At 47.4% G+C, this 15,576-nt stretch overlaps 1 protein-coding gene across 3 annotated transcripts in view; it reads left to right on the top strand.

Moving 5' to 3' along the window:
- ECRG4 (ECRG4 augurin precursor) overlaps nucleotides 1-14,180 on the top strand; it is a 59,034-nt gene extending 44,854 nt beyond the window's left edge. Inside the window, exons 1-5 of one of the 3 annotated variants that reach the window (XM_075739033.1) lie at nucleotides 7,499-7,586; nucleotides 8,442-8,533; nucleotides 9,203-9,250; nucleotides 11,539-11,687; nucleotides 13,636-14,180. In XM_075739033.1, the coding sequence (XP_075595148.1) occupies nucleotides 8,452-8,533; nucleotides 9,203-9,250; nucleotides 11,539-11,687; nucleotides 13,636-13,797 (441 nt within the window). In that variant the 5' untranslated portion in view covers nucleotides 7,499-7,586; nucleotides 8,442-8,451 and the 3' untranslated portion in view covers nucleotides 13,798-14,180. Of the gene's footprint in view, nucleotides 1-7,498; nucleotides 7,587-8,441; nucleotides 8,534-9,202; nucleotides 9,251-11,538; nucleotides 11,688-13,635 lie in introns of those variants that run through there. The other 2 variants (XM_075739043.1, XM_075739023.1) reach the window with 2 other exon arrangements.
- The last annotated feature ends 1,396 nt before the right edge of the window (nucleotides 14,181-15,576 follow it).

The following is a 15,576-nucleotide window of genomic DNA, read 5'->3' on the forward strand; positions in this document are numbered from 1 at the left end:
CACTGCCTCGTTACTAATAATTACCAGGTGAAAGCATCTTTCCATTGTGGCCATTAGGTGGTAACATCACCTAGTAGAAAGGCAGTCACCGTCCTTCGCTTAGGTGACTGCTCTGCAGTGCAGGGTGTGAAGAGTTGTTAAACCAGGAAAATATTCTTTAAAGCAAATATAACTGCAATCTTTAAAAAAAAAATGAGTTGGACACGAAGGTTTATACTGGCAGATCTTAAGAAAGGAGAAGATGAAAGATTTTTGTGTTGGTTTTGGTAGAAGTAAGGGATTAAATTTCTCACCCCGCCTTGAAGAATTACAGCCTCAGAATTCCTATTTCTGAAGCAGATTAGCTTTCTGGTTAAACTGTATATCTAGTCTGGCCCAAAACTGAGTGATCTGGCCCAAAACAGTGCCGTCTTGCTCACCAGGACATTCTTGATGGAGAGGAAACAACACGCTGGAGACGGATGGCAGCATATTAGCTCTGCTTCAACCATCCCCAATGGCAAGAGCTCCAGGGCGTAAGAGCAATTATGCTGAAGCCTAGAGGAGCTAGCAGGCATTTCAGAGGTCTGTCTACATGAATAGATGTGGGCAGGTTCTTCTGCTTGGGTAGAGGAGAGCCAGCATCAGTTCAGAAGTCGTGCAGCCCTATTAGTACAGACAGAGCTAATGGTCCCTGCTGCGAGCTTCAGGATCAGAGCCCAGCGGTGTTCCCCTCCGCCACCCACCAAACACAGCCCCAGGAGAGCAAAGAGCTGGGGATGAAACGCCTGCCTCTCCAGGGGAGCCACGTCTCTGTACGACGGCGTTTTGCGAGATCCAGCCGTGGCAGCAGCAAAACAGGATTTAATCTTTCTGAGATAAATGGGATTCTGTAGGGCTCTTATGATTAAAAATACATGTGTGCATAAATGCTTGCAGGATGGATGCCTAAATGATCACAACAGGCAAAAAAAAAAAAATCTCCCCTCAAATTTCCATACCCCGCAGCCATGGTACCGCCAGGTTGGCACGCATGCCCTTTGAAGTCGCTGGCATCCAAGCACAGCCGGGTGCAGCAGGGCTTCACGCGGGAAGATTAAAGATGTCACAACCTCTTACTCAGCAGCAGCACGGAGACACTACAAAAAGTGCACTCTCCTGGAAACAAACCGAACCATAAATCAGAAAGGTAATCCGACATCAGATGAACAGAGGAATGGGCTTGTTCACGGACAGGGCTTAGGCAGGGCATTGGTGAAACTGGAAAGCACAGATAAAAAGCAGAGCCAGCGAGAGCAGCCACAGAGCAGATCAAGAGAGGTGTAAGGTCACACGTGCTAACATCAGGAAGGCAAGTGAGCTTTCTGCTCCGATAACCTGAGAAATGTGCTCTGAGCTGGGATGCGCCACCTGTTATTAAGGCTCCCAAAGGCTCGTGTTGGACCGGAGGAGAGAGCAATCACCTGCCCACTGCTGCGGATGACTTTGCCGTATTTGGACCATTTGGGCAGACATTTTGTATGGCGGGGCCTGCCTCAAGTGGTGCTGCTGAAAGTTTCAGCCCATGCCCTGAGAAGGCAGGTGGAGGAAAGCAGGTTGGTTTTTTTATGCTAAAAATGCTTGGCAGGCTTTGGGCCTGTTTGTTCCGTTTCCTGTGCTTTGAAACAGGGGCCTCAAACTGAGCAAGGGGTGGCAGCAGCTGTCTGGGATGTGCCCCTTTTCCTTCCCCATGAAAATTCACCCTCTTTGTCCCATTTCAAATTTAAAAAAAAAAATTAGTTTTAAAGCATGTGCTCAGTAGGCGTGTGCTGTGCCCCTGCAGGTCTCTGAGGCCTATGGCCACGCTGGTGAGGCAGCAGTGGAGATGCACAGGACTTGCCCTGCCACCCAGGCTGTCGTGCATCGCTGCAGGCTGCTGGGGACGAGGGCACTGAGGAAGGAAATTTTGAGTAGACCTAACCCATCACTGTCTCAAGCCCTTTGCTCCTCAGCAAGCAAACTTGTTCTGCTGGTAAACTTCCCTATGCAGGCAGATACCTGCTCTGGAGTGTACCCAAATTTAGCAGGCATCCAATTCATAGCTAAGGGGTCATGAAGACACTGATTTGGCCTGCAGGGACCAGTTTTAAGCATTGCTAAAGCCTCAAACACAACACAGGAAGAGGAAGCGATCCGACGGGGGTGCTCAGGTGGGATGGGATCGGTGTGGACTCAGATCGTCCCTCTATCCACAGTGACCTGCTGCTGGGTCAGTGCTGACTGAGCATTGTGTGGGCCTGACCCCTGGCTATTTCCTGGGGTGAGTTAAACATATTACCCGCCTCCAGAAAAATGGACAAGGTCTGTTTCACCACTTTCACCCCATTTCTGGCCATACTCTCTGACTGCCTTCTTACTTGACCCCAGCTCTTGCAAACCACGTCCCTGAGCTATCACAGCTCACTTGTCCTCCAGATGACTAACCCAGAAAAAGTAAATTTGGTCTCCTGTTTTAGCAGACTGAATTGGCTCCAAAAAGTACTAGAGCCTGGTAAGAGAGGGGAGGACCAGGTGGCAGGGGGCAGAGAGACTTCCCCATCTTGGTGGTGCCAAGCCATCCCATTGACTTAAGCTTGTAAGGGTAAGGCAGCTGCCTCGGGAGGCACAACCTGGTTTCCAGCTATCCTCCAGTTTGTGCTGGATTCATCAAAAGGTGCTGAACTGGAACAGCTGGTTCCTCTGGCAATGTTCTTTACAAAGGAAGGGACCCACACGTGCTGTTCTGCAGAGAGGTTTAGGGCTGCAGGTGGCAAGGGGAGACATATTCCTCCAGCCATGAGGAGGGTGCCCAAGTGTCTGAAGGTGGCTCAGCTTATGAGAAATTCCTCTTCTCGCAGCTTCCCCAGGTCTTGCAGTTGCTGATGTGATGGTGCTGTGTCCCCAAACCAGCTTTCTGGTGAAGCACCAGGGAGGAAATAATGATCTCGTGATGAGGATTTGGTTGGGGGTCTGGGAAGGTGGGGGAACCGTGCCAGCCGGGATGGGCAGCTGGCGGTGGTAGGGGACACCCTTCAGGGAAGAGCCTGATCACTGTGAATAGCGTGTGGTCCCTGATGACATGATGTAGCAGAAGGTCAGGTAGCTTTTTTTATTATATGAATAACACCCACCTCATGAGTGAGCCCGGAGTTTTGGGGAAAGAACAGAAATGTGTACAAAGCATTAAGACAGCAATAATATGTAGGAAGAAGGATGCTAAAACCAAATTGCTACATTTAAGATTTTTAAGCCTTTGCATTTACTAATCTTTGAGTAGTTGCAGCCTGTTTGTTGGGTGGGGGTGGTTTTTTGGTTGGGGGTTTTTTGGGGGTTGGCTTTTTTTTTTTTTTTTGGAGTGTGTGTGCATTCTGGATGTGAATAATAAAATAAGGGAATGAAGACAAGTCAAAAATAGCTCAGAAATAAGAGTTCAGAAAAAAAATGTTATGAAGCATAAAAAGAAGAGTCCCGAGAGACAGCAGGAAAAGAAAGAATGATTCGAACAAAATCAGGCTGTGGTAAAAAGACATGTTGTAATGTACTACAGTCCCTCTCCATCTCCCTTCCTGTTTGACCTGACTCGCAGACTTGCTATATACTTCAAGGTTTATCCTAAAAATATACTGGAGGCGGTGGAAGAGAAAAAGGAGAAGGATTTCTTAGAGAGAGGATTTTCTGTATCCCTCTGCTGAACAGAAGTAGCCATGATTAGATAACGTTGCCGAACTAATCTGCTTCTCACTGTGCTTATCACCAGAGCAATAAGGTTAATTTTGTAGTGAAGGCAGCAAAGTAGTCACTTAGAGGAGAAGGATGGATAGACCAACAGACACCATTTCTTATCTGACAGGGTCAGCCAGAACCTGAAAGAATATCAGCAGTAGCCAAGCACAGGGGAAGAAAAAAAAAATAAAGACTGCATTTTAAGCTAGTTTCTATGGAAAATATAAGCATTGATATTTATTAATTACATGGACCAAAGTAATGGTGCGACCAGTTGAGACGCAATGGATGAAATGTGTCTCAAATCATGTGTCCCAAACCATGTGTCCCAAACCGTGTGTCGAGGCCAATGATACTCACAGCCAGCAACAAATAAACTTTCCCTAAAGCAAAGGTGTTTGTCCTTGGAACTTGGGGCTGGTCCTGTCACTATCAGGAGGATTCCGGAGCAGTGGAAGAAATAGTATGAATGTCAAAATATTTTGGAAAGAACTGACTGATGACTTAAATGTTCTTCCTTCTGTTTGGAAGGAAAACACGACTCCTGCGGTTTTCTTGGAACAGGCTGCAGAAAACAATCTTGGAGTGCCAAGTGCCTCTGGTGCCTCTGTCTTAAGGCTAGCGACCAGGCCAATATGGCTGAGAGATTTTGTAAAAGCCTCATTAACAGAAAATAATAATTTTCTGGGTGTTGGGAACACTGTTCAATGCTGCCATGTTCTTGATCAAACAGGTCATTTTAGTGGATCATTAAAATCTTCATGTTGCTTCTTTGCAAAAGATGAAGTTTCATCTCCTGCAATCCCTGGCCAATATCCAACTTATCTATTTGCTTACTAAGTTAGTAAGCTGATGCCAGGTCTCAGTACCTTATCATAAATCTTGTTATATTTGGTGGGGATTTTCCTTGAAAATCCAGATTTGGGAGTCCTGTGACTATATAAGTATTTAATCTACACTATATTTAAAAACATTATTGTGTTGAAACGCTTGCAAACATGAAGGTTAATAAAGGAAGAAGGAAAGAAACCAAGATCAATCTTTTTAACATGATTTTTTTGTGCCTCGAATTTCTGAATATCCTTGAATTGTCATTACTGATGCTCTCTCTTACATTTTAATGAATGCAACACAGTTCTCTCAACAGCTACTGTGATGAGATGCAAAAGCAGAGGTGTCTCTCTGCTATTCAGGAACATCTCTCTACTTAATTCCAGGCAAAATCTACAATAATAATAAAGGAATTCAAACACCTAAAAATTAAGTGATGCTTCAGGGCTGAGATTTTCCCCCCACGTTAGATTAGATCAGTTAAACAGCCCCACGTGCCTATGCTAATTCAGGTAGTTTTAGAAGTCACTGGGCTTAAAACCGCTACGCGTAAACTCGAAGATCACACAGGGGAAACGGGGTCGCCCGAGCAGTCGCCAAACATGCAGCAAGTTAGAGAATTGTTTAAAAATTCAGCTAGAATCTTCTCTGCTTACCCAAAACCCATACACAAAGTCCTGCAGGCTCCGAAGACAACATTGGCTGGCAGCAGGCTCAGCGATTGGGATTTCTCCGGCTCCAGCGAGCTCCTTGCCTGGCTCCGGCCCGTTGTTTCTCAAGGTCAGGCTCAGAGTGGCTTTCTCTTGGATTGCTCCCATATTTCTGCCTCAACACGCAGGCTTGCAAGACCATAGCCCAGCCCCACGCTGGGGAGGTGGCGAAACCCGCCAGCTCCATCCTGTTATCCTGCTGCGGGCACCCCCGTGGTCCCCATTAGGCTTGACGGAGTTTTACATGGTGCGTGAAAGGGGCCCTGCTCGCTGCTCCTCATCCTGGAGCCGCCTGGGGAACAGTCCTGCTGACAACATTAATTAACATCTTTCAACAAAGTTTCCACACCAAGAGTTACTGTTGTCACCAGTGGCGGTGAGAGACATGTTACCGAATGATGTCATTAGCACCGACTGGCTTACCTAGGGCCCTTGGGGATGCTGCGCAGCAGTGCCGGCAGAGAGCTCCCAGCACTGGCGTGCCAGCAGAGGCAAACGGAGCCTTAAACTCCTCCGTGCTGAAGAAAGGGATGTTTTAAAGAGGGTGATGTCCCTGTTGATGGAGACAACCCAGGAAAACACCGCAGTATCTATTGCACACACGGCGGCTGTGCTTTTACACGGCAAATAGCAGAAAGAGGTACCGCGGGCATGTCCATCAACATGGATACTCATTTGAAGGTAAATGCTTGTAATAAGGATGCCGTAGTCACAAGCTCAGCAGAAAAAAAAAATGTTTCTTACTACAACACTAGGGCAGCACTGCCTTAGTGCTTAAAACAACCTGAAAATAAAGATTGCTACTGGGAAAATACCAGTCACCTTTCGCCGCTACCTTTGAAAAGAAGTGAAGTTGTATTTTTACACAACTTTTTTACATTATGTCAAAAACTTCCATCCTTCAAACTGAGAAAGTGACCTCTTCTGGGAAGATACTGCACTCAGTTTAACCCTGAGCGTTATATTCTCCTGTCAATCATTTCTTCCACCACTAGAGCAGTGCTTTTTCTACAATAACCTTGCACTTGAGTCAATCCATTCTCTGGGTTTCACCAGATAACATTTTGTCTCAGCAGTTTCTTTAGTCATCGTGACATATTTGGTATCCAGAGGAGGTTTTGTGCTTCATATTCCCGTGGCCCAGAGGCACCACGTACCTGAAGTTCTGCAGAGCCCCAGCTCCTACGCAAGGCTTGTTACAAACCGACCAGCTGAACAAAACACCCTTCGCCATTACCAATATAGCGGTGGACTGTAAATATTCATGAGTTATTGCCCTGGTTTTTTAAATTATCAGCATCATGGCTGGTTCATGTAGCCTTATGTACGTACTCTTCACTTCTGTCCCTCCTGGCTGTATTCTGCAACTAGCTATACAAAAACCTCAGGTGGTTTTAGTCAAGAAACTGTCAACGTTACGCTCGTGAAAGGGCACATTGATTCTGAAGAACGGGCAATTGCTCCAACATACAGTGATTAAGAATGCTGACACTTGAAACATAGAGCTATAGGGAAAAAAAACCCCACTCAAAAGCAGTGACAGAAAGGACAGACTAATTTTGGTTCTCTGTTGCATGGGAGTTGAGCTGGGAGTGGTTCCATCGCGGGGGTCTGGAAGGTGCTGCTCCCTCCCGCTGTTGCTGCTGCCACTTCAACTGGGATGAGCAGAGAGGCCCGAGCATTAGCTTGAGGGTGCTGGGGCACGGAGGGAGGCAGGGGAAAGGCTTTGGGTGCAGCTCCAAGGTCTTTTTTCACAAGGGGAAAGATGCGTGGGGCAATCAGGGGCGGTCTCCTGAAGCGACAAGTCAGGCTGAGGTTGGGGAAGCGCTGAGGGACCAGCCTGTGCTGGTGCTGCTTCTGCATTTTACTGCGCGTGGTAAAGCCAGACGTAGGGTCTTGTCCCACCCCCCACAATTAGCTGTGCCTGAAATAGCACTGACGGCTCTACATCTCATCACAGGGAGTTGCCACACCACTGCACGGCTCCCCCGCCGTACACACACTTATATGTACATACACACATGTGTATTCAATATACATATTTATATACAATTACAATATATACAGTATATACAGAGTATGTGCGTCTCTTCATCTGCAACCAATCTGGAAACAATCTTTGGAGGAGGGAGCCGAGGCCCCGGCGCTTGCCAGATTCCTCACAAGTAGGTTACAGAGCGAGCCCGGCTCTCCCTCGCTCACCCTCGCCTCCCCCTAAATCCCTCCCGCGCTCCTCGCTGTACCCTGGCACAGCTTCAGCGGGAGGCGAGACGCCCGTAACGGTCTCCTGAGTGTCGTGGGTCTCCGCTGCGAGGGAAGAGAGAGGTTTGTGTCCGAGGACGGGCAAGGATTTCACTAGGCTTCATCTGGGGTATTTCTGGCATTTGCAGGGGAAGGAGCTGAGAGAAGCTGAATTCACCGAGGGCAGCTTAAATCTGAATTAGGAAAAAGCAGCGTAAGTTTAGGCACCGTTACAGTTATGATCCTGCTGAGCAAGGACTTTTAGTTTGTGAGTTTGGCTTTTGGTCCCTGAGTTCTGACTATAAGCTAAACCTGTCTATATGTAGAAAAAGTATTCCAAATTATTTTTATAAAGCTGATCGGTTAAAATGCATTGTGGTTTTTGGTGAGCTTGGGGGGTGGGAGGAAGGGAGAGAAAAACCCCTGAACTAAGTCACCTTTGGTTGATTATGATTCATTTTGCCACCAAGGCAAGCTCTCAATTTCCATCTGCTGTTACAGGCAACTGACAAACTGGCTTTATATGTAAAGAAATGTTAAATGACATGCTACAACTTTTTTTTTATTTTTTTTTTAATTCCCCTGGAAGAACAGCCTGCATGAATCGCTGAAAGGTCTTTTACCAGTTGCACTGGATTATGTTCCACTAAAAAAAAAAAAAGCAAAAAAAAAAGCGCTGCTGGGAACCGGCAATCCGTGCCATGCCACACTAAACTCCGACTGAAACGCATCTCACTCCACGCTCGATCGCAAAGGGCACAAGCCCACGGAAGCCCACGGCTGCGGGAGCGCGGGGTGTTTCCCAGACCTGCAGCGCCTCCCCGCCCCTCCCCGTGGCGTCGGGCCGGGCCGGGGCGCGGCGTGGGGCGGGCGTGGGAGCCCCTTCCCTCCGCTCGGGCTCCGGCTCCATCCTCATCCTCTCCGTCTCCTCCCGCCCAGGTGGGCCGCCATGCCGCCGCCGTGCCCCCGCGGGGCCCTGCCCGGGGCCGCCCTCCTCCTCCTCGTCCTCCTGCTGCTCTGCGCGGCCCCCGGTGAGTTCAGCGCCCGGGCCGGGGTGCGGGGTGGGCAAACCTAACCCCCCGCACGGCCGGGGAAAGGGAAAAAGCTTTCCGCTGCGTCCTGCGTGGGTCACTCCAAAACTTGTGCAAGTTGAGCATCTTTTTTAAAGAGCTTGGGTTTGAGTGAATGAAGCATTTCGGAGCGGCCGAGAGCTTGCAGGTCTCCTGTTGCAAGGCTAAAGCCTTGGATCCCTTCAGGGAAAGGGCTTCAGCAGGACGACGGCTTTGAAGCAATTTGGGACAGGCTGCGAGGCAAAATTCTGAAGCAGCCTGGTTGTCAGCATGCCCCTCGCTCCGTGACAAGGGTTTTCCAGGGTTATCGTGTCGCCCTGGACACTGTGTCACAGAACTGGCACTGGCTGCAGTCTTCTGCTGAAAAATATAATCAGTTAATTGGCCCAGAAGGCCAGTATCAGGGTTCCCTTGCCAAGAAGAGCTGGAGAGAGGCTGCTGGAGCATCAGCAGCTTCCCTGCAGCGTGGAAAGGGGAGCAGAGGGAGGCACTGGGGAGAAACTTGCTGCAGAGTTTTGCCTGGTGGTCTGGAGCTGTGAGAAAAATACTTTCAGCATTTTTCAAGATACGTTTTTGTTGTTGGTTTTTTCCTTCTTAGTAAACGTATGTGTTTTATTTTTACTTGTCTAGATCTTTCAAGGGGAAATAAGCTTAAACTGATGCTTCAGAAACGTGAAGGTAAGTAAAGAGACAGCAAAGTTCTTTCCCTTATTTTTCCTTTGCATCAGTTGCTATCAGTCAAAGCCGCCACTGCGTTGCCACTCTGATCTCCAGCTCAGAGGAGAGGGCAGTCGGAGGAGCAGTGTACAAACACCCGGTTCAAAGCTGGGAGCGCACAGTCGCTCTTGCTCCATACCGTACCGAAATCTCCTGCACTTACGGTGCCAGCCCCGCAGAGCCTGTGCCTGCGTGTCTGTTTGGGACTCGGTACTGGCAAGGCCGGAGGCTCTGCTTACCACAGCCCTCTCTGAAAACCAGCGTTCCCAGCCTCAGGCAATACGCCTGCGGTTTGCTCCGCACAGTTTAGCACCTACCTTTTCCAGTGTATGCATGGCAGACGTGGCGTTTATCTTGTTTGTTCTGGGAAGTCACAAGCTTTTCCAAGGAATTATAATGCATGGAAATACTGCTGGCTCAGGTGCAGAGAAGAAAATGTGCAAACCAGGCTTGCTCGTGATGCCTTGACTTGTTCCCTTTGTCCTCTTGGCCCCACGTGTGCTTCCTTCTTGGAAGACTGCTCCTTATGGGAGAGATGATGGCCAAGGGCCCAGCAGGCAGATCCACTGAATGGCTTGCTGATTGAGGGAAGGGGATGGAAACGGAGCTGGCTGGGGACAAGCAGCACTGCAGCAGATGGGGGCAGGCTGACACACCCCAGAAGTTTAGGTTGCCTCCTCTACGTCTGAGGCAAAAATTTACACCCCCCCGCAGAGGGGACTCCCCCTTTCTGCAAGCCTGCCTAACTTCTCACTGGGTTTTTCCTGGCATCACCCACCATTTCTTGTCAGTCCTAAAACGTGCGCTCCATCCATGGCTGTTTTCCTTGCACGTGGGTTCCCTACCTCACTGTTCTGCAGTGCTTGCACGCAGATAGGAGCGACAACTTGCAACAGCCGCCTTCCCTGCGCACCAGCAGCCGTCGGCTTGTTTGTTCGGGTGCCCTGGTGAGAGGGACTCCCTGGGGCGAGGCTTCTGGAGCACGGAGACAGCACGGCCCAGACGAGGAAGAACTGCAAAGCCTTGAAGCGATGATGGAGGGAACATGCAGCCCCTTAATTCCGGCCTCACTCCCCTTTTCCAGTTGTGCGCTAAAGCGGGCAGGCTGAGTACACAGTGCTGGTTCCCTTGCTGGCGGTGTCCCTCGTGCGAGGCTCGTTCACCTGACACTTGTTCAGCTGTCCCGCTTCCCGGTAATAACACCCAGCTCGAGCGCTGGGTTACCAGTCCCCAGCTCATCACCGCAGGGCAGCCTGCTGTTTCCCACTCTTTCTGTGACAACTCAGCTATCGATTTTCCCTCGTGATTCTCCTTCCTGCTGCAGTCCTTTGCCTCCCCCTGCGAGCCTGCCCAGCTCCTGCTTCAATGGTTTTCACATCTCCACCCGACTTCCCCTTCTGCCCCAGCCTCTTCCCTCGCATCCTCCCAAAATCCCCATCCACACCCATGTTCCCAGTCTCTCCCTCATTACTACGAACCCTCTGAAGCTAAGATGTTCCTCCTACACTTCTTGTTTCACGGGAAGACCAAACATCATACCACATTTTATCATTTCCGTGCATGGCAAGGGGCTAGCCAGTCCTCACATCCATACCTTACGGAGGTACATAAATCCCTCCAGCAGCCGCAGCAAACTGCCTGCCTCTGAGGCATGGGGCAACCCAAACGGGCATTCCCATGCATTCACAAAGCACTGTGCTATGAAAGTCTGATGGGCTCTTATTTTCAGGCATAGAGGGCATTTAGTAGCACTCATTATTTAAAAGCTACATTTTTACACAACAAATTCAAAAAAATCTGCCTTTTTATGTGTGCCTCCCTTCACCCTAGTAAGTTAGCAGTGTTTCTCCAGCTTCTTCAGGCTTTTTAACCTCACCTCTCCTCTTCTTTCCCGTTCCTGTAACAGCAGTATGTGGAGGGCAGTCTCCTGTACTCTCCTCAAAGCGCAACGCAGTGTATGCTCTTTCAGTTTGGGTTTATTTAAACTCCTTACTTAGCTCATGTCTTTGAGCTCAGAACAGCTTTTATCAAAGCCAAGAGAACGAGGGTAACAGAGAAATCCTATTACATCGACGATTCCTGGGTTTATTACTGTTACTGCCGCGACACGCGTTGTGCCACCGAGCACAAAGGTGATGGCACGATGCAAGAAGCATTTTCTTACTTGCTGCAAGCAGTACGCTTCAGGCTGACTAAAACTTTCCTGGCACGCCTTTTTTTTTGGGGGGGGGGGGGGGAATTAATTTCAGCCGTGAAGCCCGAGGTGTCAGTGAAAGAAACAGCAGCCAAGGAGTTCCTAAGCAGCCTGAGACGCCAGAGGCGCCAGCTGTGGGACCGAAGCCAGCCCGACGTCCAGCAGTGGTACCAGCAGTTCCTGTACCTGGGGTTCGATGAGGCGGTGAGTGTAAGGCTGTCCAGAGTTGGTAGGGCTTTAGAGTGAGCGGCTGCCGACCGTGGATGTGCAGCCACGGGGGCACCCAGGGAGAAGCTGCCCTCTGTCTGTTCACAGGCATTGTGATTTCTTTTTTTTTTAAAGTAGCAGATATTGCACAGACATATAAGCTCCATATTTGTTAGAGATTTCCGCGTTATTTTGTTAATAGAGAAAAATGACATTAAAATCTTGTGTGGAGTTCCTGCCTGCTACTGAACTTAAGCTTAACAAATTACAACCATACAAAGTTTGCTTTGAGAAATAGGTGGCCAGACTGAAAACAATCAATCATATCTCAGGAAATTAATTTGGCAGCCTCAGCCTAATCAATTGGCTTTTTAACACGCTGAGAAATCCACACCAAGCTGGTTGTGATTGGCATTCCTCAATGAAATTGAACTAACATTAGGTTACCTAATGCATGCATACGCCTCTGGTGCGGGCAGCAGGTGACCATCACAAGCAGCCCAGCTGTGCCTCCACTCTAAATGTGAGAGGAAAACCATTTGATAATGTGCAGCCAACCTCCCTTCAAATCAGAAGGATTTTTTTTTTAAAAAAACAGTTAATTTTTAAAACCCTGGAGTGGAATCAAGAGTCCCCATCTCTGCACAAAGCTCTACTAAATAGATGCTGAAATAGGGCAAAAAATGTGCATTTAGTTGCAGTCCCACATGTAGAATAATTTCTACGTTAATAAGAGGTAAAAGTAGTTATAGATGTTGAATTCTTGGCTTCTGTCAGCTGCATGAATAAGTTTAATGAGACTGCATTGGCACAGGCAAGCTGGAGTACATTTTGGACCTTCATGCTATGTGAATTGCTTAGAAGATGAATGCACTCATTTTCAAAGCTGGAACAATTAGAAAAATAATCCTTTGCTTGGACTGAAATAATGAAGGATACAATTTTTATATCCTCCTGGAAATTATGCAGATAAAAGTGACTTTTTAACAGCATGGCTATATCCCCCTCCCCCAATAGGAAGAGGAAAAATAGGAAAAGTGGTTTAGTGCATCAGAAACTGAAGACTGGGGGCAAATACCAAGAAATAAGTAACAAGGACAAACCATGCAGATAAGATTAATTCTTCTCTGAGTTCCTGTGTGCATTTCAAAAACTGAAATGAGGCCTGTTATGGGATACAATGAATCCACTTAGTAGGTTTTCTTGAGTATTAAGACACAGTTTTAACAATGAAATAACTGTTTGTTCCAGCAAAGGACTTGGGCCATACTTACCCATTGTGTATTTTGCGAAACTTCTTTTTTTTTTTTTTTTTTTTTCAAATCTCAGCCAAAAATATTTCCAAAGAATCATTCAGATGGAAAGGCTTTGGCTTGGCAAGTATTTGATATCCTTGCACACTGTTTTCCCTCTGCTGTTGTGAGCAGAATTGAACTGCTTTTTGCATTTCCATAGCTAGAAGGCTGCACTGTACGTTTGTTTTTACCCATACAAAATGGGAGTGAAAGATCACAGGCATAAAGCGAAAGCCTGTTGTACCCACTGTGCAGTCAGGGACATCGTGACTAAAGGCACAGGGCAACAGGGAACCAAACCTTGAGATTTTTTTAAGTAGAAAACATTGAAATGTTTTTATAGTCCCCCACTGACAAGAAAATATGAATATTAAAGGTGGTCAGTGCATGTTTCAGCTGAAGGCACTCTCAGTTTAAACGCTTCACAGTCCTGGGCAGGAGAACAACTGCACTTGGGGCCCTGATGATCCCATAGAGAAGGTAGGTACGAGTCACAAAACCCCTTAGAGCTAAAGATTTTGTTTTGACAAATACGCAAAGAATCTGAATTTCTGAAAGTGACAAAAGGAACCTCTTGCACCACTTCTGTTTCACTCTCTTTGTTGCAAAGTTTCAGGCTTGGAAAGCAAGTGTTTTCTTTTCTTTGGCAGAAATTTGAAGATGACATCTCTTACTGGACAAGTTTAGGGCGTGCTCGTAATGAATACTATGGTGGATACTACCAACACCACTACGATGAAGATTCACCAATTGGCCCACGAAATCCACACACCTTCAGGCACGGAGCAGGTGTCAACTATGATGATTACTAAAGCCCTTTATCCTACTATAGCTGGTGCCTATAGGGCTGCACTGGGTGAGGCAGAGACCTCCCTCAGTCAGAATGACCCTGCTTTCCTTCTATTCATGTAAAACGGCAAGAGTAAAGGAACTGCCAGGCTTTGAAGAAAGCCACGTGACTTTTTTTTTTCATTATCATTACTTAGTAGTACACTATATATAAAGTGTTATAGAAATAAAGCTTTTTTGATAAAATAAACAGGTTGCCATTATTTAGTAGAGTTTGTAACAGCAAGTTGCATTCCAATTGTATTACTACAGATTCCTTTTTAAAGGACTTTTTTATTTGCTTTCCTACCATCAATTGCAAAATTACATTATATAGTTTGGCATATAGAATCCATAATATAAACTGATACATTTCAGATGTGCCTGCTCATTCAGAGTTGTGTCCACAAATAAATTCAATTAGTCTTGGGGAAGAAGAAAAAAACCTCTCCTCTCAATTATAAGTGCCTCCTTGATGCCTCCTCTGCTGTGTCCATACCCACGGCACGCAGCCCTCCAAACTTGTGTGACGTGGCACTTCAACAGTTCCCGTTGGGACAAGGACACAGATGTTCACAGGAGCTAAATTCAGTGCCGAGGAGCTCACCTACCACCAAAGCCTGTGCAAGGAAAGGATTCTCCAGGGAAAGGGCTCAGTGCAGGAACCTGACTTCAGAAGTAACCGCCGAGATGCAGAGCGTCTAACCTGAGTGACCCCTATCCCTCCCAGGCATGATAACCCAAAGGATGTCCGTGATGAATACTCCCCTTTGTGTCCTTTCCACGTAGCTGCAAAGCTTTCAGTCTAGCTCAAAACAGGCAACAAAATAACAAACTAAGCTATTTAAAATGAAGTTAGTCTCAGACAGCATCCAACACAGTCCCCAGACATAATTTCCTCCCATGAGTTTCCTCTATCCCCAATTCAAACTGGAATCTATACACATTAGGCGGAGCATCAAAGTATACCAGAGACTGGGCCTTTGTTAATGAAGTATGGTGGATTAAAGGGGGGTTGGTTGCTGGGGTTGCGTGTGTTAAGAACCCCGAAATACAACCAACTTTTGTACCACAGCAACGTTGCTGCTTCTGTCTGGTTGCTATAGAGAAAGTCCTAAGCCTAGGAGGGAGATTTCAGCTGTCACGGGCTTCAGGAGGAGCTTGGTGGGAGAAAGGACTGCTGGAGCTTGACAAGCATAGAGGGCTGGGAAGAGGCAGGTGAGGAAGGCTGGCTGGCTCCGTGACTTCTGGAACTGAAGAATAAGGGTAAAGAGAGATGAAATGTCTACTGCAAGCTACAGCAGAATCCGAGAAGTCAGACAGCATGGATGGTTTAGTTGTCTGTCATTGAAAGCTTACAAGAAGTTTCCAAAGCATGGATCATGGCAACACCATTCTTTACACCTCACTTTTTTTCTTAGCTCTGGGTGTATTTCCTAATCTTTCACTTAAAACCCCTGTTGCGTGATGGACTGGTGTCCAGGAGAGGCAGCACAGCACTATCCTGCTCCCTGCAGGGATGCTTCCAGGGAGACAGCTTTTTGCCGAGGGAGCCAAATTGAGCAAACATGTTAGTCACTTCTCCTCTCCACGCACAGGTATGCGCTAGCCTAACAGGCTCCAAAAACTCAGGTTTCCCTTAGGTTTTGGAGCACTTGCTCTTAGCAGAATCCTTGCCAGTTTAATTGGTTTAAACTGGTGTGTTTCCTCAGCAGAAGAGTCTTTATTCCATATTTGGAATAATCATATTCTCAGTCAAGCAC

This window comes from Balearica regulorum, chromosome 1, assembly GCF_011004875.1.
Source record: "Balearica regulorum gibbericeps isolate bBalReg1 chromosome 1, bBalReg1.pri, whole genome shotgun sequence".
Lineage (NCBI taxonomy): Eukaryota > Metazoa > Chordata > Aves > Gruiformes > Gruidae > Balearica > Balearica regulorum.